The sequence below is a fragment of the Nomia melanderi genome, chromosome 2 (assembly GCF_051020985.1).
Source record: "Nomia melanderi isolate GNS246 chromosome 2, iyNomMela1, whole genome shotgun sequence".
Lineage (NCBI taxonomy): Eukaryota > Metazoa > Arthropoda > Insecta > Hymenoptera > Halictidae > Nomia > Nomia melanderi.
Genome location: NC_135000.1, coordinates 5,127,851 through 5,153,447, shown reverse-complemented (window position 1 = coordinate 5,153,447; position 25,597 = coordinate 5,127,851). Strand labels below are relative to the sequence as shown.

The following is a 25,597-nucleotide window of genomic DNA, read 5'->3' as shown; positions in this document are numbered from 1 at the left end:
GTTACTTTCTACCTGGACACGGGCTCAGGTAATTTAGGACGCATACATTCACCTGTTAATTTTGGAGGATTTCGAAGGGAAATCCGATACTTGTAGTTCTTAAATATTTGTTTAGTCAGTGGCTGATGCTCGGTGCATTGTTGTAAATTGTAGTTTTTCGGTTTGCCGATTTAGAGAATAAAATTCAAGTAGGTTTTTAACGTTTGTCTACTCAATAATTGATATTCGGTGGATTGTTGTACACTGTAGTTTATGAGTTTGTTTTAAGAAATAAGAGTTTGATATTTCTGATGTTTGTTCAGTCAGTTGATGTTCGGTGCACTGTTGTAAATTGTAGTTTTTCAGTTTGTAAATTTAGAGAATAAAATTCAAGTAGGTTTTTAATGTTTGTCTACTCAGTAATTGATATTCGGTGGATCGTTGTATACTGTAGTTTATGAGTTTGTTTCAGACAGTAAGACTTTGGTAGTTCTTATGTTTGTTTAATCAGTGCTTGATATTCCGTGGATTGTTGTAAATTATACTTTTCGAGTTTGCTGTTTAAGAGAATAAAATTCTAGTAGGTTTTTAATGTTTGTCTACTCGGTAGTTGATATTCGGTGGATTGTTGTAAATTGTATTTTTTCAGTTTATTTTGACAATAAGATTCTGGTAGTTCTTAAATGTTTGTTTATTTAGTGGATTATTGTATATTGTATTTTGTGAGTTTGTTGTTCTAGAGAATAAAATTCTAATAGGTTTTTAATATTTGTCTACTCGGTAGTTGATATTCGGCGGGTCGTTGTACATTGTATTTTTTGAGTTTTAGACAAAAAGACTGGTAGTTCTTATACGTTTGTTTACTCAGTGGTCGATATTCGATGGATTGTTAAAAATTGCTTTAGGAATTTAAAATATATTGAAAATGTGATTTTTTGGAGATTCATGAAGAATTATTGTTGATGTATTTAAGTAAAAGATATTTGTCATTGTAGTTCTTTTATAGGTGGTGTATGAATAATATTTATAACATATAGGAATATATTGATTGTTTTCCAATATTTAAACCTTGGAAATGCATGTACATTTTTGGAATTGTTTGTAATAGACATTCTTATATAAATACCTACACAACTTTGCTAATTACCACAGCATTTAAAAAAACATTAAATTACATTCAAATTGATTATCTATTTAAAATATATTACATAACAACATATCTGAGTTTCTGCACGTGAACTAATATAAATTAATCTCACTGAACACTGCCGTACAACTCAGTTTCCTAAAAATTACCCACTACGCAATGCATTAATAAACCCCTATGCAACCTTTCTTTACAAAACATTCGCTTCTCATTGAATACCACAGAATACACTAACAAATTTCAAACATGAGACTCACGACACTCAGTACAGAAAACCATGTGTCACGCGAAAAGAAAAAAATATTCCCAAATTCACCTTAAGGCTGTAAGAAGGAACGGAATACAGCGGCATCGCAGCGGCAGCCACGCGATCGTAGAAAATCATGACAGTCCGATATCTTTCAGCACACAGAACGCTATTATCACACAACGCGGACAGTCTCTCTCACGTGCGCGGGAAAACGCCGAGCGAACGAACAGAGAAATATTCGAGGACAGAAGCCGAGGGGCGGCTCAACTTCATCACGGTCGAACGAAGACTAAGAACCAAGAAGGTCAAACAGCCGGCAGAATGCGTGCCGTTCGTTTGACCCTCCACGGTCCCCCTTCCATGAACGATGTTCCGACTAATTGTTTACCTTCGAACGTGTTTCATAAGAAAACGCCGGCCAATAACGCGCGTTCTGGCGACCCTGACCTTCCATCCATCTCCGACACCGTCGATTTCTCTCCGTAGCCAGCTCTCTTCGATCGAGTTAACCGCGAAGTGAATTTTCTTCTCGATTTTTGAGACCAAGATTGAATTTTGATTAACCCTCTGCGATCGGTGCCGCCACAGTGGCGACATTTAACGTTTCTTTTCGAAAGCGGCGTCATGTTATGGCATGTTCCTTTTTGAGTACAGTGTTACTTTACGATCGAGAGGAATTTATTATTCTTTACAGAATTTATATTCAACGAGTATTAATTTAAACGAATTTTTAACCCTTTGCACTTGAAAGTTTTTCACTAGAAATGTTTAACGTTTTTTGATGAGGCGAAGACGATATTCCTTGAAACTAACTCGAAGAGAAATCGCAAGTACATTGAGGAACAAAGCTATTTTTTTATTATATTTCACGTATCAAAGCATTACGCAAAGTTCATTAAATATCAGATTGGATAGTTTTATCGCGTAGATCAAGTGAATGAGAGTCGCCTTCCGAGTGCAAAGGGTTAATATCTATATATTTATTATAAACCACCTATAGAAAAGTAGCATCAGAAAAAATAGAAAAATGTGCCGATCGTAAAGAGTTAACACTATTTCTACCGAAGGTGTCAAGAGACTTTTGAAACTTTAACTTGAAATTCTTTTCTCGGTTTCATCATTTTCCCTCGATTGAATTTTGCATATTTCCTATAACTAGTTTTATAATCGTTATTGGAAACGTCGAAAAGTCAATTCAGAATATACGACTGAACTTGGAAAATAATTGTAAGTTACAAATTTGAGAGCTGTCTCTTAACACCTTCGGTAGTAGTGTCAAGTCACAACTTACTAAAAGAAAGTAGATCATCGTAATCTATTAAATAAGTAAGTTCCTCTGTGGAAACCCCACGTGTGGAACTCACTCACCAATTGATTTGATACAGCAAAATCATGAAGTTTGATATTTAAGCTCTGTAAGAAGAAGCCCAAAGAATATCACCTACAACTCATTATTAACCCTTTGCACTCGAGGGGCGCCTTACAGTCGCCACCTGATTCGACGCAGCAAACTTATAAAATTTTCAATTCAATATTAAACCTTGTGTACCGTATCAACACATAAAACGAAGTAAAATAGTTCTGCCTCTTAATTTATATAAGACAATCAATTGTGTTAGTTGCGAAAAATATCGTTAATATTTAAAAAGCAATGAATATTTTGATGAAAAATATCGTCGAGTGCAAAGGGTTAAACGTTAAATATTCCAGTCAAACGCTTCCGAGTGCAAAGCGTTAACACTAGGTTTACGGGCATTTATTGTACACTTCATTCTATTATTCCTAAAAGAATTGATGCTCGTTTATTTAGATGGCGGAAACTGGAGATTTGATAGTAATTGGGGTACATGTCAGTGTGGTCGCATCAATCAAAAGCGGCGTAAACATTTACAAAATAATACTTCTAAAATCCAATATGCGTCAATTTGACGCGTTCCGTAAACCTAGTGTTAATAACCTCCAATGTTCGCCATCTAAATATTCGAATTTCCAGGTTTCGCCCACAGACGGCCGCGCGGTGCGTCGCCGTGAGAGATTCTACGCTCGTTTGTCGCCATCGCTGTCGAACCACCATTTTCTTCCGCCTCCTCTCGTGCGCATAACTGCATATCGTAGCTACATCTCAGCCCAGGGAGAGCCTCCAGGCACGTCTTCACAATACTGCATTACTATACCACCCCATTTACACCCCTTCCTTTTCTTTCGCCCTCCGCTCTCGCATCGCCGCACCCTCCGCTCTGTCTCGCCGGAACCAGCCTCCAGCCGAGGGAATTGCTGTTGAAGGTTCGAGGCGAGACGCAAGATGGAAGGCGATCCTCAAAAATGAGATCGAAAGTAGGCCCGAGACGCGAATAAAAGGGTGGGGATGGGCGGAAAGGGAAACAGGATTCGCGCATGCAACATCTCTCCCCCTCCCCGCTTTCGCCGCCCCTTTTGTCTTTCCTTCTTCCGCTTCTTCTTGCCGGGACAAAAGGAACCGGGGACTGGGAAGTAACGGGACGGAGTTCCTTTCGACGGGAATGCTGTTACAACGGGAATTTAGGTCGCGTGATTCTTTTCTCCTTGTTTCAACCCCCGTCGGATACTCTCGCGGGGATTGGAATCGCGATCGTCGCGACGCTCTTCTGTCCTGGACAACTGGAACTGATACTTCCAACCGCGTTTCGCGGATCGCTCGGGCCTCTCGATGCACGCTTAACCCCTTGCTCTATGGTTCCTTTCTGAACCGTCGATCTACTTTGTTATTAACCCTTTCCGAGCGACTGTCGACATATCGGTGAGATGAAATTTTCGTATTTGGAAAACTAAGTTGCAGACAAATGATTTAGTTACTGGAACAGCAAGAGATCATCGCGTAGTTTTATGTTTTTGTATTAATTAAGCATTTGATATATAAGTCAGCTTTATCTGTTGAAGTTTATCTTGTCACCGTATTAGTAGCATTATTTATAATATAGAAATGTTTTAGAACTATAGTAATTCGATTTGGTCCTTGGTAGTTCTAATGTTAAGTGTGTTATATATATTTCACAGTGTGTCAATTATAGAAATTATATCTTCATGGTATAAAGACATTTCTGGGATAATTGCTCCGTGCCAATACGATCCTTTGTTTTCCTACCCTCGAAAGGGCGGTTTTTTCAGATTCGGCATGATTTAATTACACACTCGTCGATCTAAGCCTGAATCGTCTTAAATTTCTTTTATCTCGCAAAGGGCGGCATCCTCGAGCTGAATCCGCGCCCTTTGGCTCGATTATCGCGGAAAATTCGCCTCGATTCTTACGATTTACCGTCACGTCTCGGCTAAAGCGTACTCCGGTGCACTCGATTAATTCTCAATCGAATCCGGACGAGCAATCAGGACACTCGCAGCAACGATGTTATCAATTACTTTATCCGAGGTGTTGCTAGCTCGAGACGAGCGGCCTTTGAGGAGGGGAGAGGATACAAAGACGAGGAGCAACAATTACTTAATTGAATCAAACCCTTGTAATTCTTTGTCGCGCGGATCCCTTCTTCCACGGCTCGGAATTTCGCGCGACGTTCGCGTCGCTGTTTTAGGGAGGAAATCCCTCGCGAGTCCTTTAAAAAACAGTGCTGAAGCAGCAGAACTTGTAAACAAAATCTCGTTTCCTCTAATATATAAATCGAAAACAATTAGAAATGAAAGGAAATGTTGTAAATTATATCTCAGTGCATCTACAATATATTTTATTGTATGAAACTCTACGAATATGTATTATACGATAAATGTTCTTTGTGATTGAAGAAGAAAGAAAGAAAATTGTTATTTTTTGAAATATTGAAACTTTAAAACTTTGAAAAATGTAACAGCAAAACGTTTTTATTATTGATGCTATTACTATTATTAATATTAAATTTTGAGAATTGTTATGGAGATTCAGTTGCAAAATATTCCATTTTCCGTCTCCAACCAAGCTTACAAATTATTCTTATTATCACTGTTATCATGAATATTAAATTTTGAAAACTTTCGAATTACGAAGACTCAATTGCGCAAAAAATTCAATTTTTCGTCTCCAACAATTTTGCAAATTATTCTTATTAATAGTATTACTATCAATATTAAATTTTGAAAATTTTTAAATTCTGGACACACAGTAGCGCAAAAATTTGAATTTTCCGTCTCCAGCAAGCTCGCAAATTCCCGCAGCGAGCACACTCACGTTGATCGAACGCTTCGTAACAATATTTCAGCTTTCGCAAGGGAGATAATTTTTCGCGAAGGAAAATACGCTCGAAAATTGTATTAACATTCGCCGATCAGTGCTCGAAGCTCCTAATCGAATTCCCGGCGATAAAACTGCGGGGAAAAAATGCCGTCGCGTCGGAGCGTGTTTCGCGGACTCGTAAAAAAATGGGATCGACACTTCGGGAACGGAATCGAGCCGGCTAGAGGGCTCGTAAACTTCACGGTGAAGGAGTATTGGAAAACCGGAACGGAAATATTCGTCGGTGAATTAGGGCGACCTTGTTACGGCCGGCGAAACCGATAAACAGACTATTACGGTTCTAAAACGCGGGCAAATTACAACCCTTAATGTATCGTGGCGGCTGAAATTCATAAGGCCCTGTAGACAAAAGAAGCTACCGAACCCGAAAATTCAAAAAATGATGAAATTTTGCGTGTAAGTCGAGTAAGTCAAGAATGATGCATTGCAATTCTTTTTTCGCGCTGGATTCTAGTTTGAAGGGGTAGAATTATCCTTTGAGAAAATGCAAATTGTTCTTTCTCGTGGATTATCTTGAGAATGGTAAGAGATATGGAGGAAAGTTTAAGTACAGAATATATTGTTTTTTGCTGTGTGTAAAGTTGTAAAATGAAAGTTTTTTAAATATTAGAAGTTAAAATTGAGTCTTTTTAATTTCGCTTTTTTATAAATTGTTTCTATTATAGAAATTTGGATATATTATAAAATTTTATATATTATAAAATTATATTACAGAAACTTGAAATATTAATCTTGCTGCATACTAGATATCTCCCGATATGTTCTCATGATTTTTTTAGCACAATTCACATTTCCCAAAATTGACTTTAGAAATCGTACGTACATTGAAGAAGGAAACTGATATACAAAGTTTAATATTAAATATCAAACATCATAATTTTGCTGTATCGAATCAATTGTCAAATGAGAGTCACTACCCGACTGCAAAGGGTTAATGATTTCGATAGCAGTGATTCAAGCGTTAGTCTAATTACTTTGGAGGATCGTTAAGCAGTAAATGTCGGATACCGATAAATCAGATGGCTGCTACTGTAACTTACAGTTTTAAGTTCCCTAAACTCTCCTGATCTAATATGTCCCTAGCCAGCTATCGACGGACCCTAATAGCGTAGAACCCTAATGCAGACGATTAATTAGGACTCTGATCCACTGCAGTAAGTCCTCAAAACTGTAAACCTAATTGCCACCAACCCGATAGTGTTCCCGGATCGAAAATCCATTCACAAAATTCACTGATATGACTGATATGTAATCCATATGAAAATTGTAACATTGGATTATTTACAGTTCCTTCATACACTAATTATAGTATTCAAGTGCAACTATTCATTTTCGAAATCGTTTCGAATATTCAATGCTTCTATGGTATCGATAATTACGAAACAAAGATACCAAAACCAGTCATTTTGACTGGAACGGTAGTTCTAGTGTTAACTAACGTGTGATTAAATTTTTACATCGTAGTTTGAATTAACCCTTAGCATTCCAGATGGTTTTGTAATCTACCAGCAACTGCAACTAGTTTTTATAGTCTCCCTAGCAAAAATGAAAAGTGCTATAACATATCTTAGATCTTTTATTTTCCTCCTTAGTACAAATTTTGGATGTGTGAAAAATTGAATAATTGTAGGGTAGTTTCTTTAAGATTCATTAAAATATCTAATATTATTCCCGGTGCAATATTGGAGCCTACAGAGTTCAAGGGGTAAACATAAATTAAATTAAATTAAAAATGGGGTCATCGGTAACCCCCATGACATTCAACGTGTTAACCGCAAAGTGTACGAAGTTCCCACGAAAGAAATCGTATTGCTTTTCTTCGCTTCGACGAAAAATAATTTCCAATCCCGAGCAAACGAGTTCGCCAGGATTTTTAAACGCTCTCCCACCGCTCCGCGTTGCCCCGGAATAATTGAACGCAATCACTCTTGAAACTATGCACACTTAAAAAGAAATGGCCGTCGAATGCTGAACAGCGCCGAACGTGTTAATACGGTGCTAGAAACAATTTATAAAAAAAATACTCGTTCGCTCGGACGAGAATTTCGTCGAGCAAAACAAGTCGCCACGATTGTGAATCTTTAATGCTGATTGAAAGTGAAAGACTGCGCTGAATTATGGAATCTGAGGTGCCCGACGAGATAAAGGTGATAGAATATCTTTTATCTCGTATAAATGAAGTAGTTTTAATACTTAATCAGTAATAGTTAATAAATATCGAATAAAATTACAAAAGCAAGAGCATTGAATAAATGTTATAAAATAAAATGAACAGTGTAGAACAAAAATTTATCATAAAACATTAATCTCAACCTTTTATTTCCCAAAATCTTATCGCAATCCCACAGACTTCAAAAAATATCCAATAAACAAAATTCACTCGTATCTCCCAAATTAAAATAAACTGTCAATTCCCTCCGATCAATACCTGACTTCTAAAATAAATACAAATTCCAAGCAACACAAAATTTTCGGTTTCCAATACATCTCTGCAGTCAAACCAATTTAAAATCCTATCATAATCGTAAACAATACCCAGCAAACATAAAAAATCACGCAAATCTCCCAAATTAAAATGAATTATCAACTTTCTCAGATTAATACATAACTCCTAACCCAAACACAAGCTCGAAGCAACACAAAATTGCCTTTGTCCAACAGATTCCTGTAATCAAACCAGTTGAAAATCCAATCACAATCGCAAATACTTCAAACACTACTCGCCAAACTTAAAAAATCACTCAAATCTCCCAAATTAAAATGAACTATCAACTTTCTCAGATTAATAGCTAACTCCTAAATCAAACACAAGTTCGAAGCAACACAAAATTGTCTTTGTCCAATAGATTCCTGCAATCAAAGCAGTTCCAGTGAGCTGAATAACGAAAGAAGCTTCGAGGGAAGAGCTTAAAAGCAGAAATTGGAGCGGCAATTCTTTCCTCGAGCCGGATCGCTGCAACGTGTATAAATAAACCTCCGATGCGGATTAATCGCGCGATCCAGCGCGATGTAAACGACGCTGGTACCACCGAAACACGTGAAATTCGCGGCGCGCGTAAATCTTTCTGGCAGCGGTGCATTGAAGCGGCCTTGCAAGAGGCAACGACCGTTCTCCGCAGCTCCTCGAGCGTGACTAGGGGCTCCTATTTGTCGTGAAAAGACGCCGCGATTCACGGGACACGCTGATTTCCCCGTTACTCCGGAATTTCGATTCGGTGAACGCGGTTCCATCGCTCGGATTAATGGACACGCTGCGGTCGCGCTCCGGAATTTTATTAGGGGATTTTTGGAACGTCGTGATCAGATGCGATGTGGAGAATAGAAGTGTGGACACTTAAATACATGGACGAAAAAATAAATGATCGTGTAGAGGGTATAATTTTGTATATGTATTTTTCTGTGTATATTTCGGACGTGTTTTCTTATATTCTTATAGGAATGTGGAAAGATAGAAGTATAGAGATGTGGAGAATATTAGAAATATGGAGGTATGAGAATGTGGGGAGAATTGGAAAGTGGAAATGTAGAATTGTAGGAGAGTGGGGGGTGTAATGAATATAGAGATTGAAAGATGTAGGAATGTAGAAGTACAGAAGCGTAGAAAATATAAAAGATATGAGGATATAGAAATACAGAAATATAAACATGTGAAAATACAGAAATATAGAAGTGTAGGAAATATGAAAGGTATGGGGATATAGAAATACATAGATATAAACGTGTAAAAATATAGAAATACAGAAGTGTAAAAAATATAAAAGATATGGGGATATACAAATACATAAACATAAAAATGTAAAAATATAGAAATATAGTAATATAGAATTGTAGAAGTATGGAAAATATAAAAGATATAGAGATGTAGAAATATAGGAATGGAGAAATATAAAAATGTAAAAATAAAGAAACATAGAAATATAGAACTATAGAATCGTAAAAAATATAAAACATACAGAAACACAGAAACACAAAAATACAAAGTTCCAAATTTCAAAAACACACGAACATTATAAAACCCTCGAAACCGATATTCCCCCCTGAACACCCAACCCCCCAAAATCGCTCAATCCCAAGCACATCAATCCCCCCAAATGACAAAAGAAAACCGCCCAAGAAAAAGTTACCGAAGCCATGGAATCCATCAAATCCATCGGAAACCCGAAAACCAGACTCCAACGAAGAAAATCACACCGTATCACTTTCCCGTAACGCGATCGGGAATCACCAGCAGCCCTCCCGTATCAAGACAACTCTGCCTAACGCAATTCCCGGTTCCGGGGAGCACGGAACGCCGGAAAATGATGTTCGCAGCTCCCGAAGGTCTGAGGGGATCGCGCGATCGAGCGGAAACCCCGAGTTTGTTCAGGATTCTCGATCGTCGGACGTTCTCCGGCACCTCGAGCCACGGATCCCCCTTCTACCCCCGACACCTGTCGATCGTCGGGGATTAAAGCGGATGCCAAGGCAGACGCGGCAGGATTTAAAGCGTCTTAGCTCGGCCGCAAACCTTGGCAAACACGCTGACAGCGGAGCGTGCTACGAAAAAGAGAGGCTCCGAGCACACAGACAACGGGAACGTTCACACCCAAGGTCTGGTTCGGGTTCCGCTGGGAAACTCCCCGCTGTTTACACGGCAAACGTTGCCGGTGATTCATCGCGGCTCGTCGCTGGTAAATCTGTTCCTCATTCGACGACTGCTCCCTGATGATTCTTGTTATGAGACTGGGTTGCTTCGGGAATTATGGGGAATGTTTCGGGTGGGTTCTTCTGTTGAAAGAGGCTGGTCGAAGTGAGACTGGAGATGATGATTGTCTTTGGTAAACTGATTTTGACGATTGCGACATTGTGATAACGTGTCGGACACGTGTAGGTTCTAAACTTTTACACTTGTAGCTAACCCTTTCGATACCATGGAGATGTCGATGAATGATGATACGGAGGATTTCGTGTATCTTTATGATGTGAAGCGTTTTATTTGAAAATTTGACACATGTCATTGATTTTTGAAACATGGTGGAAGCTTGAAGATGGTAGATGTGAAATGTTACATATTCTGCACAGTGCAGGTGTGCTTTTTGATCATTGTAAAGGGAAGAAATCAGGAATGGGTCATTTTGACCTGCCTGGTAGTTTTAGTGTGATGATGAAAACTTTTACCATGAATTTCTGGAACTTACTGGAGCTATACTGGAAGTATATTATTGACACAAAGCAATTAGATGATAAGCAATCATCGACTGGAATATGAAATTCAACCCCCTAGAACGAGGCTGGTCGGACACGAGACAATTAGATCGTAAAAGCTCGGTACTTAGGGGCAGTGAATAAATGGTCATCCGGAGGAACAGTGGTCGAGCAACTAATTTATGCGACGGTGCAGCAGAAACCGATATTAACGAGAACCGTCGACCTATGAAATATCGTCCGGATGGCGACGGGTTCGCGCGGAAAGTTCAGCCTAGTGTGCTGCATCGATACCGATTCTTGCGTGCGAAATTCTACGCTACGCTCGCCCGTAGCACGGCAATTCTGAGGTCAGATAAGAAGTTGGCCAACTTGTTGACAAAAGGGATTAGTGCATAATTTATTGGACGGGGAAAATTGTAATTGAAAGTCTCGCTGGAAGAAAGTTAGGGGATTGTTTTAGTGTCTAGAATGATAGACTCTCTTCTGGACATTAATTAATGGATACGATATAAATCTAACGAGAAGCGGTCTAGAAAAGATTCTAGAACAGCTTCTGTCCAGAGAAACAACCAAGAAACTGGCTCAAACACAGAGTAGTGATAAATAATAACTTTGAAGCATAGCCTTTTAAGCGACCGACCCACAACTCCTCTAAGCCCCGCAAAACACAGAAAGAACATCATTAACTAAATATCCGAAGTGTCCACGAAAGAAATCATACTTCTTTCCTTATCAACGAAAAATAATTTCAACTCCCTGACAAACGAGTCCGCCAAGATTTTGAAACGTAGCTTCTTAAACTACTCAGGCCAGTTCCTCTAAACAACGTATCTCCCCAATGATGCGTAAAGAAACATGATGAAATCCATGAGTTGACAACGAAAGACTCACCATGGTGTCTTTGACGTGTTCGACCGGTTGCAGGAGGACCGCAGCGCCGAGGGGCCGATGATGATGCTGCTGCTGCTGCTGCTGGTGATGGTGGTGCTGCTGCTGTTGTTGCTGCTGTTGGTGGTGATGGTGGTGATGCTGATGGTGGTGCGGGTTGCAGTTGGCGATGTTGGTACAGGTGCAGCTACAGGCTAAACTGCAGGCCTGCTGACCGGCGAATAGGTGTCCAACCAGGCCGGGGGTGATCGCTGCTGCCGCCGCGTTGTTAATACTGTTCAGCAGGGGCGGAGGCAGGGACACCGCACCACCCGGTACGAACGGGTACGAGTGAAAATACGTGGTGATGGAGGAGCGCGCCTCGTCGGGGCCGATCACGTCCGCGAGCCACGACTTGCTCGGTTGGACGAGTAGGCCGCCGCGTGTTCCAGCGCCCGCGGCCAGCGACTGCAGGCTCCAGAAGAACCTGGCGCGTTCCTGCGCGCTCCAGCCACGCTCCGACGCTCCCTGGTACCGCGATTCCGTCTTGCTCGGTCGGATCAACCCGCACGACGGCCACCACAGTTTGGCTGGCTTGCCGGGCACCCCTTTCGCCGAGGAGATCGGACGCTTGGCCGATCAATCTACCCTTGCTTGCTTTCTCGAAGATCAATGCTCAGTCGTTCGAACAACAGCTTCGACACGATCCTTCAATCCTCTAGCCTCCTGTTGCTGTCGAGGAACACTAGCTAGCTTCTTAGCTACCGACACTATCAGCCTCGGCAGAGAATCCTTATTAGTTACCTCGAATCTTCACGCTTCCGAAGAAACCTCGACAGTCGACTATTTAGCTACCGAGACTATCAGCTAGTCTCTTGCTGTTGTCGAGGTACACTGGCTAAGGAATCCTTAATTACCTCCAACCCTCTCGCTTCGCCAATAATCGAAGAAACCTCGACAGTCAACTGCTAGCTTTTTAGCTGCCGAGACTAGCTAGCCTCTTGCCTCCTTAGCAATCGAAGAATGCTGCCAGAGTTTCTTAGTTACCTCCGCTATCTCCCAACCCTCTATCTATCTAGCTTCCAAAGAAGCCTCGACACAAGTGTCCAGCTCCTTAGCCGCCCGTGGGACCCTCTAATTTACTTAACTCGCCTAACGCTACGGATTAACTAGAGCCCTGCCGCTCGCGAAACTTAACTTATCAGGTTCACCGCGAGCCGCACGCATACATCCACGCGTTCACCTCATTCACCCAGTCACGCGAAGAGAGAGGCCGGCTGGCGGACAGTTTATAAATCCTAAACGGGAGCGTTGCGCGCGCCGTGTACAAAGTGATGATTGTCGGTACGTGAGCGGACAGAAGAGAAGAGTGTACGGCGACCCGCGAGCCCCCCGCGCGCGCGCGAGCGCCCGGAGTGGGGCGGTTGTGCGTGTGCGTGTATTAGAGTGTGGTTAACCTGTGTGCGCGTGTGTATCTGTGTATGTGCGCTGCGGGAAAGGTGAAAGATACGGGGCTGCGTGTCTCGGGGTCTGTGCTGTTTTCCTGGGGGTCGAAGAGTGGTCGAAGACGTGACGCGGACACCCGATACCCGAGTCTTCGCTCGCTCGCGCGTTTAATTGAAACGTCGTAGGTAGTACGCGATATTTTACTTGTTTTTCTTCTTCTAATCGGCCACTATTCCCTGCTCCTGACAGACCGGGAAAGGGAACAGCGGTTGTCCGAATACAGGCTACCGAGAGCTAGACGAAAATGATTGTCACGAAGATTGACGAGAGGATTCGCCCCCTTAGAGGCCGAAGAGATCAGACCGGTCCGGTTTGATCGGATATGTGCGAGGGGTGTATACATATAAACGTATGTATATATATATATGGAAGTGTAAATATATATATATAATATATGCTCGTATGTAAATATATATATATATTTAGAAGTATGAGTGTATATATATCTATAGGTATAGATCGTGGTAACACACGTAGATTCGGTACAGAGGCTGCAGATCACATGAAGACGCGAAGAAACTCGACAACCCCTTTCGCCGTTACGGTGAATCGGTTCCGGGGTCGAAGAAGAAGTTCGAAAAAACCCTCGAAGAAAACCCTCTCTCTTTCTTTCTCTCTCTCTCTCACACACGTTCTCCCTTCGTTTTCTCGATTATGCCCGAACCCTTGCTACTGTGCTTGATTGTCTTGACGCGATTCTCTTGTTAGCTTCGGAGATTAGCCGCGCATGATTCAGTGCGCGGCGTTCCCTTGTTCTTTTTTTTTTTTTTAAATTTCTGCCTTAAATACCTTATAACCAAGACCTTAATAATCCTAAAAAGGGTAGTTACTTACGCGAACTCGGTTATCTCTACGCGGTCGCCTCGGCGACGGTGATTCACCTAACGGATTAAAAGACCTTAGGACCGTACACGATGTCCCGGGTTCAGTCTCTGTTCAGCTGAGAAGTTAGAGGATTCGTCGGGGCCGCTCGCCGCCCGAACGACCGAATCTCGCTAGAGGGACGCGGCCAGCGCGACAAAAATATAGAAATCTCCACGTGGGATCGGCCTCGCGTCTTCGCTCCTCCCTCTGCCCCGCTGCCGGCCGCCGGCTGCCAGCCAGATCCTCCCGCTTCCTGGCAGCTTCCCGACGCTGACTCGCCGAACGATCGACCTTGAACCCGTCCAACCGAGCGAACTTCACGGTGGCACCAGGTCCTCGGCTCTCCTCTCTCTCTCCCCCACGGCGTCCGATCGAACGATCTCCTCGTCGGCTCTCTCACTCGGGGGACACACACAGAGACACACACACACGGTCGGTAGACGGCAGGTCGGGCAACGTGATCGTTGGAGTCAGCTGGCTGTGACCTGGACACACCGGAACACCGTGGATCCAGTTTACCGGGGCGGGCAAGGACACCTTTTTTCAGCTCTTCGGATGTCCCGGCGAGCGTACGCTGTTCATCGGTGTCCGTGGGTCCCTGGGCTGGCCACCTCGTTCCACGGCGTGTCCCTTCTCATTCGCAGGCTGTCGAAGAAGGATTCGGTCGAGAGGCTGGCGTGCGTGGGTGTCGCTCGCGCGTCCCGCCAACGGGCGGCCGATAAGCACCGGTGTACGTCGGATGGAACGCGCGCGGAAGAGACGATCTCACGGAGGAGGGTTGGAAGAACAAGCGGCCACGCCGTAGAGGGAGAGAGCGAGGCCGCGTGTGTGTCTGTCTGTCTGTGTGTGTGCACGTGTGGCACCGGTACACCGTCGAGTGGTACTGGCGGGTCGGCAGCCGACGACGGGACCAAGAGGACACGGGGATGGAGGCTGTGCCAGGGGAGAGAGAGAGAGAGAGAGAGAAAGATAGAGAAAGAGAGAGAGAGAGAGAGAGAGAGGGTATGTATATATGTGACTGTGTAGGTGTGTGTGTCGTGTAGTGTGTGTGTTGTGTGTGGTGTGTGTGTGACGGTCGGAGGTGGGAACGATTAAAGAGCGTCCTACTCGATCGCCCAGCTTGACACAACTGAGGAGCGTCTCTCTCGCGCGGCGCCCGCGTAGGCCTCCACCGCCACCGTCGCCGCAGCCGGGTCGTGTCGCGGCGTATACAAGCCTTTCAAACGCTAACCCCCTGCCCCCCCAGCGAGCCAGCGTCGCCAATCCCGTGCGAGACACCGCCGACCGCTCGCGAATCTGCACGAGCCCCGTCGAGTCTGCGCGCTGAATGGCCTAGCGCGGACTGCCTAATGCCGAGGCTCCGCGATGCGATGGCGTGCGTGTTGTGTCTCTGTCTTCCTCGGGCGGGAGAGCCGTCTCTCCCTCGCGGACGCCCACGAAGCACCCCCGCGACGGGGGAACTCGTGTCTTTACTAACCCTGTTCCGATGGAACCTCTTGCTAGACGTCTTGGGGACTCTCGCTTTTGGGCACTTGGTTTTTTGGGGGTCGCGGGACTGTGCGGTGCTCAGTGACGACGCCGGTGGGATTTTTGTGGGGGTTGCGGGCTGTGCGGCTGCTGGATCGGTGAATTGTGGCGAGTGGTTGGACGTGGTGGGCTGGCGAGCTGGGGGATGGGGGTAGGCTTGTTGCTTGGGTATGGATTTGTTGGGGATGCAGTTAGCACTGAGGCATGTGCGAGATCTAGGTCTGGCATAGGGGCTGGCGAGGTTCTTTTGGAAGTGATGTTATTTGGCAGTGTCAATTCGGAGTACTGCGATGGGATTGTTTATGGGTGGATTTAATTGTTTTGGTTGAGATGATTGGGGATCGAGGACCGTAGGCTGGCTGGGTCTAGACTATGAACAGAGTATTGTTGGCTAACACGGGAACATTGCGAAGTGTAAATCATTGATTTTTATGAGATATTAGTATAATGGAGTTTTCATGAAAATATTTGACTCGTATTCTTTACATCAATCGTCCGCGTTAAAGGGTGAAACCAGCCCTCAAAGTTGGGGCTGCTGTTTCGATGATATCTCGGAAACTATCAGAGATACAGTAATTGTGTACATTAACGAAATTAGTATTTTCTCATGATAAATTTAATACTGTAATCTTTTCTAAAACATTTGTTTAAATAATATCTTGACAAGTAGCATGTTCTTGATCCTTGTTTCACTTAGATGATATTTTATTAATACTATTAGCATTATTTAAATATTACATTTATAACATTGTTAGTATTACTTAAATGTTATATGTTCCCTTGTAAGTTTAGACTATGTTTGGTGCAATCTCGATAAAGAGATGTCATAATTTATGAGAGGGGAAGATGAAAGGCTGAACAATGCATATTTCACTAAGAATTCTGCAGTTCAACTACGAACCCCTTATAGAATGCCCCAGCCTTGAAAAAGTCGTAGACTAGTGTTTTCTAGCAGGTGACACCTGTTAGGTGTCCTGGGAGTATCATGATCGTAACTTTAGCTCACAGCTAGATCTAGGGCACCTCTGAGTTACATTACCTTAGATGTAAATGCATTTGTTCGCCGTGTTTTCCTGCATTAATTAGGTACAAAGAGTCCCGACAGTTCGTAACAATTGAAATAGACATAGCCATTGTCAAAGAGCACTACGTTCTATATCCAGAACTTCAACAAGTTCCTCCAAGTCAATTAACGATTCAACAGTCTCCACAAGCGATTCCTAAACACCGCTAGAACGCTATAAATACAAGATAAACATTAATTAAGCATTAACCAGCGAAGAAACGACGGGATTAAAATACTTTCTTCAAAGAGAGCTCTACGAGCTCGGTGTTAAACTTCGATCGAGGCTGGAAATTTCATGAGAATCCACGGGAAGTTCCTCCGGCAGGAGACTCTACAAATTTCTAATCGAGCAATCGAGGAAACGACGTATGGGCATTGGAACGAGCAGAATGGAGAGAGACGAAACAAAGATTCGAGCGTGATCAACGTCGTTCTCGGGTCGGGGAGCAAAAAGCGACGGAAAACTCGCGCGCCAGGAGGACCTTCGATGGGTTCTTCAGGACTGATTGTTCAGAAACGGTCGCCGTTGATCAGGATCGATTGCACAATGAACCGATTCACCCTCGGCCAGAGTCGAGGACGCTCGAGCAACTGGCTCCCTCGAAAGTGGTAACCTGATTACAGGAAGACGAGATGATTGGATGAATGAGTAACGAGGTTCACGGTGTAAATTTTTCGTTGGACTAGATCTCCTTCTCATAATGCGAGAAGAAGGGTGTTGTAACGTCTTCACGCACTTCGGTGCTGATTGAAGGAGAACGATTCGACGGTGACTTTAACCCTTTTCACTCGAAAGACGACTCCCATTCGCCATATGATTCGATACACCGAAATTATTTTGTATTAGGTATCAATAGACAGGTATCAATAGAGGAACGTTAGAAATAAATTAGTTCCAACCCTTAATTTATGTAAGATTTTCCTTTATGTTACTTACTAACGGTATTATCAATATTTCAACAGAAAATAATAAGCATTTATAACGAAAAATATTGTTGAGTGCAAAGGGTTAACACTTTCTTTTGTATATTAAATGTTATATCAGTTCCTATATTGTTCGATTAATTGGTTTCTTCAATTTTCATGCTTTCTTTCGTTTCTGTTTCTACTGAGAGAAATTGATCATCTAATTTGTTTATTTCTATTTTGTAGCTGGTTATTTGACTAGTTACTGTAGGAAAAGTGCCGGTATGGTTTGTGTTAATATTAAAACTACCTGATGGGTTAAACTAGAGCACCGCAGAATTTTGATTTTGCAAGTGTTTCAAGTTATGAAGGCTTTTTGCGAAAGATTTTCTATTAAATCCGTGTATTTGGACAGATACAAGACTAAGCGACTCTTCGAATCTGAAGAAACGTGTTGTAATTTTTGTGAAAAGTTGGAAATAAATCACTCTGATTGCTAATATTGCAATAATTACTATTACACTCATTTTTTGGTTTACTGACTAGGTTATATTAGCTCTAACTCAGACCTGAGCTGAGAAGATTAACTTTAAATCAAATTTAATAACACAGTATCATTTTTGTAAGCATTATTACCCTTTCCAAAATTGAACAACCTTGTCCAACCAATAGAAAAGAAATACATTCCCTGGAAACCGAGTTTCAAATGGAATTTCGGGCAGCAGAGACGGAACCGAGGTCCGATGCACTTTAGCGTAACGTCTGAACGACATATTCGGTAGTAGTTCTCGATCTGTGAAGCGCGTTCGTTAATTACTGTAATAAAATGAAGAAGTGGGAAATGAAATAATTACAAGCGCGACGCGGCTCCTCGAGATCATACTGGTCTCTAATTACAACGAAATAGAAGACCATGAAGAGAAGTGCACCACCCCTCGACTTGGATGTCACTTTTTTCAATTGTGTCTCAACGATCACAGGAAAAATTCAAGACTTCCATCAAGCTATCGCCTATCCACCGTATCAAGTACGACGAACTTCGTCTACAAGTGAATTTTATAATTTTTCATATTTTTACCTGTAAATTCTATTGATTTTTCCGTGCTCCACGTTGTAAGGAATGTCACAAGAATGAAATCTGATATATATAGAAGTCGCGCGAGCGTGAACGTTTCTCTCCGTTGTATATCTGCATCGAGAGACGGCCAGATTTCGTTTGTTTTTTTTAATTATGGGACCGGAGTAAAAGCAACGCCCCTAAGGGGAATTTAATTAACTTACCAAGTTGCTCGCGTGCCAAAGGAAACGGAGTCAAAGAGGCCAGAAATCTTACCTGGAACAGAAATTAATAGACGATGCTAAATATAGCGAGGACAATGAAACAAAAGAGCGAGTTTCAAAGAGTAATGAATGGCGGGTTCGGGGAAAGAAAAATTGCGTGAGTAGAATGCGATAGAACGTGTACTCGGCGTCTACAAGACACATTAATCAATGCTGCGCAGTCAGTCGTGAACGTCCACTCGTCAATTTTATGAAAAATTTCAGAGAGAACCTGCCAGCGTTGAAATCGAATTTAATTCTAGCGAAAAAAATCTATGGTTATTTTATATTCCTCCTATTTTCGAAAATATTCCAATAACTTGTAAATGTAGTGACTGTAACAACAAATTTTGTTCGTTCCAATATCAATTACAAATGTTATTATAAGTACAACGAATCAATACTCGATACGAATTTCATTAACTACGATGATTACAATTATAACGATTACAATGAACACAATATCAGTAACTAATGAATATTACAATAACGAATCACGAAATATCAAACTCCCAAAATTACCTTTAATTATTCGAAGTTCATAACTGACTGAAAATCAATCCCTTGCCGTATGTTCTTTCTAATTTCAATTTTCCTTGTTTTAACGTCGTTTAACCTTCTACTGTCTATAGAAGCAAAGGCAAAAATAAGTATCAACATTTTTCCTTTTCCTAACAAATTATTAACGACACAGAAGTTGTATCGATAATATTTAAGAAATTAATCATACAGCAAGGGGTTAATTGATTTACAATTCAGTTTGCGTATCGATAAATCAATTTCTTTAATCATTTCTCAGAGAAACATCTGTTATCTTATTAACTTTGAAAAATAAGTTTGAAAATATAAACATTTGTATCGACTAGTTGATACTGGCACTAAAAAAATGTGTCGATCGTAAACCCTTTGCACTCCTGTGTCATGACTCGACATCAGTTTTATTCACAGGTGTGCTTCTTTATCAAGATATTTTAAAATAGATTACATTATTATGTTATTTTCAGTATTATTAGTAAGAACAATCGTTTACACTGCCCTCTATAAACTATCTATTTTTTAAAATGCATTTCAAATAAAATATTGTGATAATACAGAGTTATCGTGGAAAAAATGCAAAAGAAATTCAGAGAGCAAAGGGTTGAAACGGTAGTAAATAGTTTGATATCTGTAAAACTGTTAACATTTGTACTGGATTATATTTTTGTGAAACTATCTAGTTTTCAAAGTGCATTCAAATCGAATATCGCAATGACAGAGTTGTCGAGGAAAAAATGCAAAAGAAGTTCAGGGTGCAAAGGGTTAATAAGAACCCAATAAGGCGCACAGTTGAATTAGCACGAACACCAGCGCGTCGCGCAAACGAAATCGCGAGACGTTGGCAGGGATCGTTAATCCCGGCGTGCCGACGACTTAATACGTTGGGCAAACCATTTCGTACGGGGGCCGTAGCATCACCCCCGGCCCGCCGGCGTCGCTCCTGAGAATCGACCTTAAGTCCCGGAGAAATTACTCCGGGGTAAGCAGTATGCAGATCGCGAAATCGCGACATACGTTAAGGATTAACTTCGAGTTGGCAGCGGGCGGCGAACTGCCGCGGCTAAATAGGATCTATGAAATCGGGGGATCGAAACGTGCGGAAGGTGAATTTGTTCAACGCGGTCGTTGGCGAACTGGAAACCTTGGGGAAAAGTGACTGTGAAATTGAACAGGTTTATTGGCTGAAGTTTGAGTTGGAAATTTTCAGTTTGTGCGGTTTTATTGATAGTTTCGTTTGGTATCTGGTGGGAGAGATGTGTGTTAAGGTTTGACTCGTTTAATAGAGGAATCGAAATGTGTTTGATAATAAAGTAGAAGCCATGGGAAACAGTGACTATGAAATCGAAGAAATTTATTAGCTGAAGTGGAAACTGGAAATTTTCAATTTCTGGTGTTTGATTAACTTTGTAAATTGGTTTTCATAGTATGTGTTAATAAGATTATTATTCTTACTATTACTTACTATTCTACATATTACTCTAATATTATTATTACTACGAAGATTAATTTGTTTTTATATTTGGATTGTTTAGAGGATAATCAAGTAATTTGTAGATCCAGTATTTAGATGATTATTCAATAAAGTATTACAGAAATTAGATTCTAAATTTGATATTTGATTTATTAAATAATTCACTATTGAAACCAACGTCTAGTTTAATTCAGTCCCATAAGCTGCCACAAAAATTAATTTCTATTTCCATCAGTCCCTCCAATAAATCATAAATTCCAAATTGTAATCAAAACCTAAACAAACCTCCATTTCACCGATCTTTAATTCAATAAATGTCCAACTTCTAAATTACCATATTCACTAACACTCCACTACTAATATTTATTTACTTCATTCAATTGACTCGCAAGATATCTCATAACTATCAATAACCACTTCCCTCACTCAAGGGCAGCAACTAAAAAGAAATCAAGGGCGACGAGCTGTCATTCAAACGAAAAAAGGCACGAGACAAGCGCAATTGTGTCCCCGGACAGTTAATCACTTTTCCATTCCGTTTGACAAATCACCGAACATCGGGACCGCGCGAGGCTTTATCGCGAGCGGCCCCGCGGGCCACGTAAGGAATTAACAATGCCAAACGAGGGCTTAATTCCCGTCGCGTGGCGAGCCATCCATCATCGCGGCTGGATCGTTTTTATCGTGTTTCCGCGAAACTTTTCCATCCCAGTGCCGTCACGGTCGTGATCTCCCGCCGCAGGAAATCAGGAATCCGAGTTTTCCCGTTCCCAGGGATCGCGTGACCGCGCCGCGATACGGATCGCCTCGAAATCGCGCAAGAAATCTCCGCGAGAACCGTCCCTGCCGACGGAGGGCGACAACTCGAACGTGTAGCGCTCGCGTGAGGACGAGGGATGTTTGTCCAATGATTTTTTCCCCTTTCACGGTGAGAACGGCGGAGATATTCTAATCATTTCCATGAGAACTCGTTCCTGGAACGTTCTTTGTGGCATGAATAGGCTGTTCGATTAGGTGGAACTCCTGATATAAGATTGCAGATTTTTATATAGGCTAATATTTAATCATATAGCTATACTCGCTTAAATTCCACGATCTCGGACCCTAGCAGTGGAATTTAACCGAGCAGAACAAATAGGGGGAAATTAGCTTTCAAAAGCTAACTCGAGCACAGCCTAACAAAAGTAGAGAATCGATCTAGTGATTGGGGGCGAGATAGACGCATTCGCTGAAAATCGAGGGTCGAGACGTGGGACTTCAAAGCGACGTTGCTCGCGTTAATTGTAAACATGCAATGAAGAACATTTCAGTTGCAGTCATTTTAACTTTATCTTCTCAAATGTAGTTGCAGTGGATTTCTGGGATTGTTGCGATTAAAATGAGTCCAAACACGATGGGAGTCGGACTAGTTTTACCGAGTTAGTGTAATTAAAGGAACTAAAGGTCCGTTTCCATGAAATCGATAGAACTGGAGCGATTTACGTCGTGTTTGGACTCATTTTAATGGGAATAATCTGGATGTTCCACCAGTAATACGACTGAGAAGGTAAGGTTAAAAATATTGCAATTGATATTTTCTTTATTGTATGTTTAGGGATGGTGCAGTGAAATTTAAGCGAGCATCGCTGTAATGAGTGTATAGGAATGTTTGAATAAAGAGAAATTGAAAACTGTGGAGGTGGTTTGTGAATTTTCGAGGCTTTTCGAGATTTTTCATGATTGGAGAATCGTTTCTTTGTTTTTTGAGGACAGTACAGATTTTTTAGCGGTTTCTTTGTTAATTTGCTTATTGCTACTCGATTGTTCGATTGGTAGAGAATTGAGTGATCCATGGATTTTCCCGTTTTATTGCATCTTTGGTTTACTTTTCGACAACGGGACGCTTCGACATCAATCATCCTTCGTAATTTAGCGCGTGGAACAATCGACAGCTGGACTGTAAATGGATTTACCGGCACGTATATATGGATGACCGCAATAATGATTCGTTCAAACAGAATTATGCGCGGCCGATGCCGCGATAACGACGCCGCTAAACGCGGACAAATCGCTGTTACACAATTCCGCGCCGATCAACGCGGTTCGCTGCCGAAATCGATGATGCCGTGGACAGACTGTTGCGTTCTTATTCGGTACCACTCGCTAATCTACCTTTGCAGTGTGTATTTCGTTGTGGAAACTCGAAGATGATTAAACAATCAATTAACTTCCAATTTTAGCAAAGTGGACTGTGTACCCTAACAGCAGCTAATAAGAGGAATACTAAAATTTCTAGTGAAACTCTGATAGATAGTATTAATAGCAAATACGATATTTTCCAACTTTATTACTTACATCCAAATCTCCGTCAATTTTTTAAATAAAAAACTTCATAAGCAGAAATACTATAGTCCTTAGACTATAAGGAAGTTAGGTCTACGAGTAAAGACTACCTCACCCTAACTCCAATAGATTACAAAACGAGCCATACCCTAACAGCAGCTAATAGGAGCACCAACATTGCTACTGAAACTTTGACGGACATTATTAATAACAAATACCATACTTCGAAATTCATTAACTAAAAAACTTCATAAGCATAAATACTACACTGTCCTTAGACTATATCTCTTTTCGACTACATTTACCTCTTTAACTTAGGTCCATCAAGAAGCCCTAAACCTATCCCACCTACAATATCCCGCAGAATATTCCTAAACTCCGAATAAAACCCGAACTGCAAAAACGAAACTGTCATTTACTAAACCCAGAACTCCCATGAAGGATCATTTCATCCAAGACCCCGGCAAAAGCTCCGACTCTCCATAATAAAGGGAAACACGTCTTCCTTATATTAAAAGAAACCTCCGCCCCCGGCAATCAGGCACCATGCCCTAACCAGTTCAGTTAAGTAGAAGACCCACCCCCGAAATCATCGACCCGTGAACCCCGCAGAGGACAAGGTGAGCAGATTCACCCCGGATTTCAGTTACGTCTAGCAAGCACCGGTTACGCCGGCAGGGACGCGGGGAGTTAGGGGCCGCAGTAATAGGGGTTGATGCATGGCTCCCAGGATGCGTCCCCCTCTACAGGCACCCAGCCCTCGATTTGCCATTCGTCCTCCGCCAAAGCGACCCCTCTTGTCCCGTCTTCCCTGGCTCCCATCTCGGACTCGGTCTTTATTTATTTAAAGCCCGTCACCGACCCGGCTAGCTGTGGCCGGTCGCGGCATCCCCTATGGGATCGAGCTGGCCGTGTGCGTGGGCCGTATCGAAATGCTCGATTGGCCTGACCGATTCCCACTTTCCAAATGTTTTTCCACGATTCCGCGTCAACGGGGCTCCCTGCTGACCGATTACACCTTAGCTGGGTTTTACTTTACCGATTCTTGCCTGGTGTCTGCGGTTTGGGGTATTTTGTCTAAGTGATTTTGCTTTGAATGTTTTGGGAAGGTTCAACCTTGGATTACACCTTCGCTGTGGTTTTACTTTGCTGATTCTTGCCTGGTGTCTGCTATTTAGGCTATTTTGTCTAAGTGATTTTGCTCTGGATGATTTGGTGGGGTGGTGCTTTGTTGGAAGTGTCTTTGGAGGATGGTAGATTCTGGGTTTTTGAAGATGTTGGTGAATGGTTAGTTGATGTTGACTTCTTTAAGAAATTTCTAAAGAATTATCTTAGTAATACGCAAACTAAGTTTTGAGTAATCGAAGTCTCGATAGATGCACTCTCGGGGTTTCTATAGAAAAATTTTGGAAAGTCACCTTGACTGCTTGGTAGTTCTAGTGTTAATAGGAACTTAGGTGTTTTCGTTAGTTGTGTAGAGATGATGTTTTCGATTGGTATTGGGCTCTTCGTTAAAGGGATGTGAGGTTTTAGAGCTAGTTAATTTATTGGTTAATTTATTGGTCTATTGGTTGACTTGTGACTATTGTATTTTTATTTTTATTTTGATTAATACAGTGCTTAGACAACTTTTGGGATACTGCTCTGATCAACTTTCCTAATTGTAAATCGAGGTAAGTGTTCTTTAGACAATAACTGATATAATCTTATCCAGGTGCTAATACGATTAAAGAACTTTAAGAACACTTCGTAAGTTCTAGGTCCCCATAAGTGATCCTCAACATCTAGAGTTTCGTCTACCTATTAATATAATTGACAAATTTTTACAACTTCCTTAACTCAGAACGCCATTAACTGATCCCTCATAAACGATGGAAACTAACTAGTCCCACGGTCAGCAAGAGAAGCAATCTAACAGGAAAGAGTTACGTGTCTGCAGAGGATCCACAACAGAAGAGGGAATTCACGCGCCATCCCTGAACGAGAATCCATCTCCCTGGTCGAGTCCCAGGGATTAACAAGGATCGAAAACTGGTGATTTGTAGCTGACCAGCAAATAGATTCAACCTAGACCAGCATCCCCAAAGAAGCTTCCTCAAACTGACCACTTGCCTGTGTCCGACAACTACACCCGTAATCTCAAATCAAAAATAATAATTTTTTCAACAATTACTCATTTCTTCAAATTTCTCAACAATCAGTCGCTTTTTCAAATTTTTCAATTTCTTTATCACTTAGTTACTCATTTCCTCAAAATTTACACCAATTTCCTCAACAATTAGTTACTTATTTCTTCAACAATTAGTTACTTATCCCTTTAACAATTAGTTACTCATTTCTTCAACTTTCTCAACAATTTCTTCACCAATTACTTACTCATACATGAATACCTT

General features: G+C 41.8%; 1 protein-coding gene across 10 annotated transcripts in view; it reads right to left on the bottom strand.

The window, feature by feature from the left end:
* The window catches only part of heph (polypyrimidine tract-binding protein 1 heph), a 517,180-nt gene that overhangs the window by 266,012 nt on the left and 225,571 nt on the right, over nt 1–25,597 (bottom strand). The window contains exon 1 of one of the 10 annotated variants that reach the window (XM_076365039.1): nt 11,710–15,168. The exons of 8 other annotated variants lie outside the window; for them this stretch is intronic. In XM_076365039.1, coding sequence (XP_076221154.1) covers nt 11,710–11,712 — 3 coding nt within the window. In that variant the 5' untranslated portion in view covers nt 11,713–15,168. Of the gene's footprint in view, nt 1–1,442; nt 1,603–11,709; nt 15,169–25,597 lie in introns of those variants that run through there. One more of the 10 variants, XM_076365036.1, reaches the window with a different exon arrangement.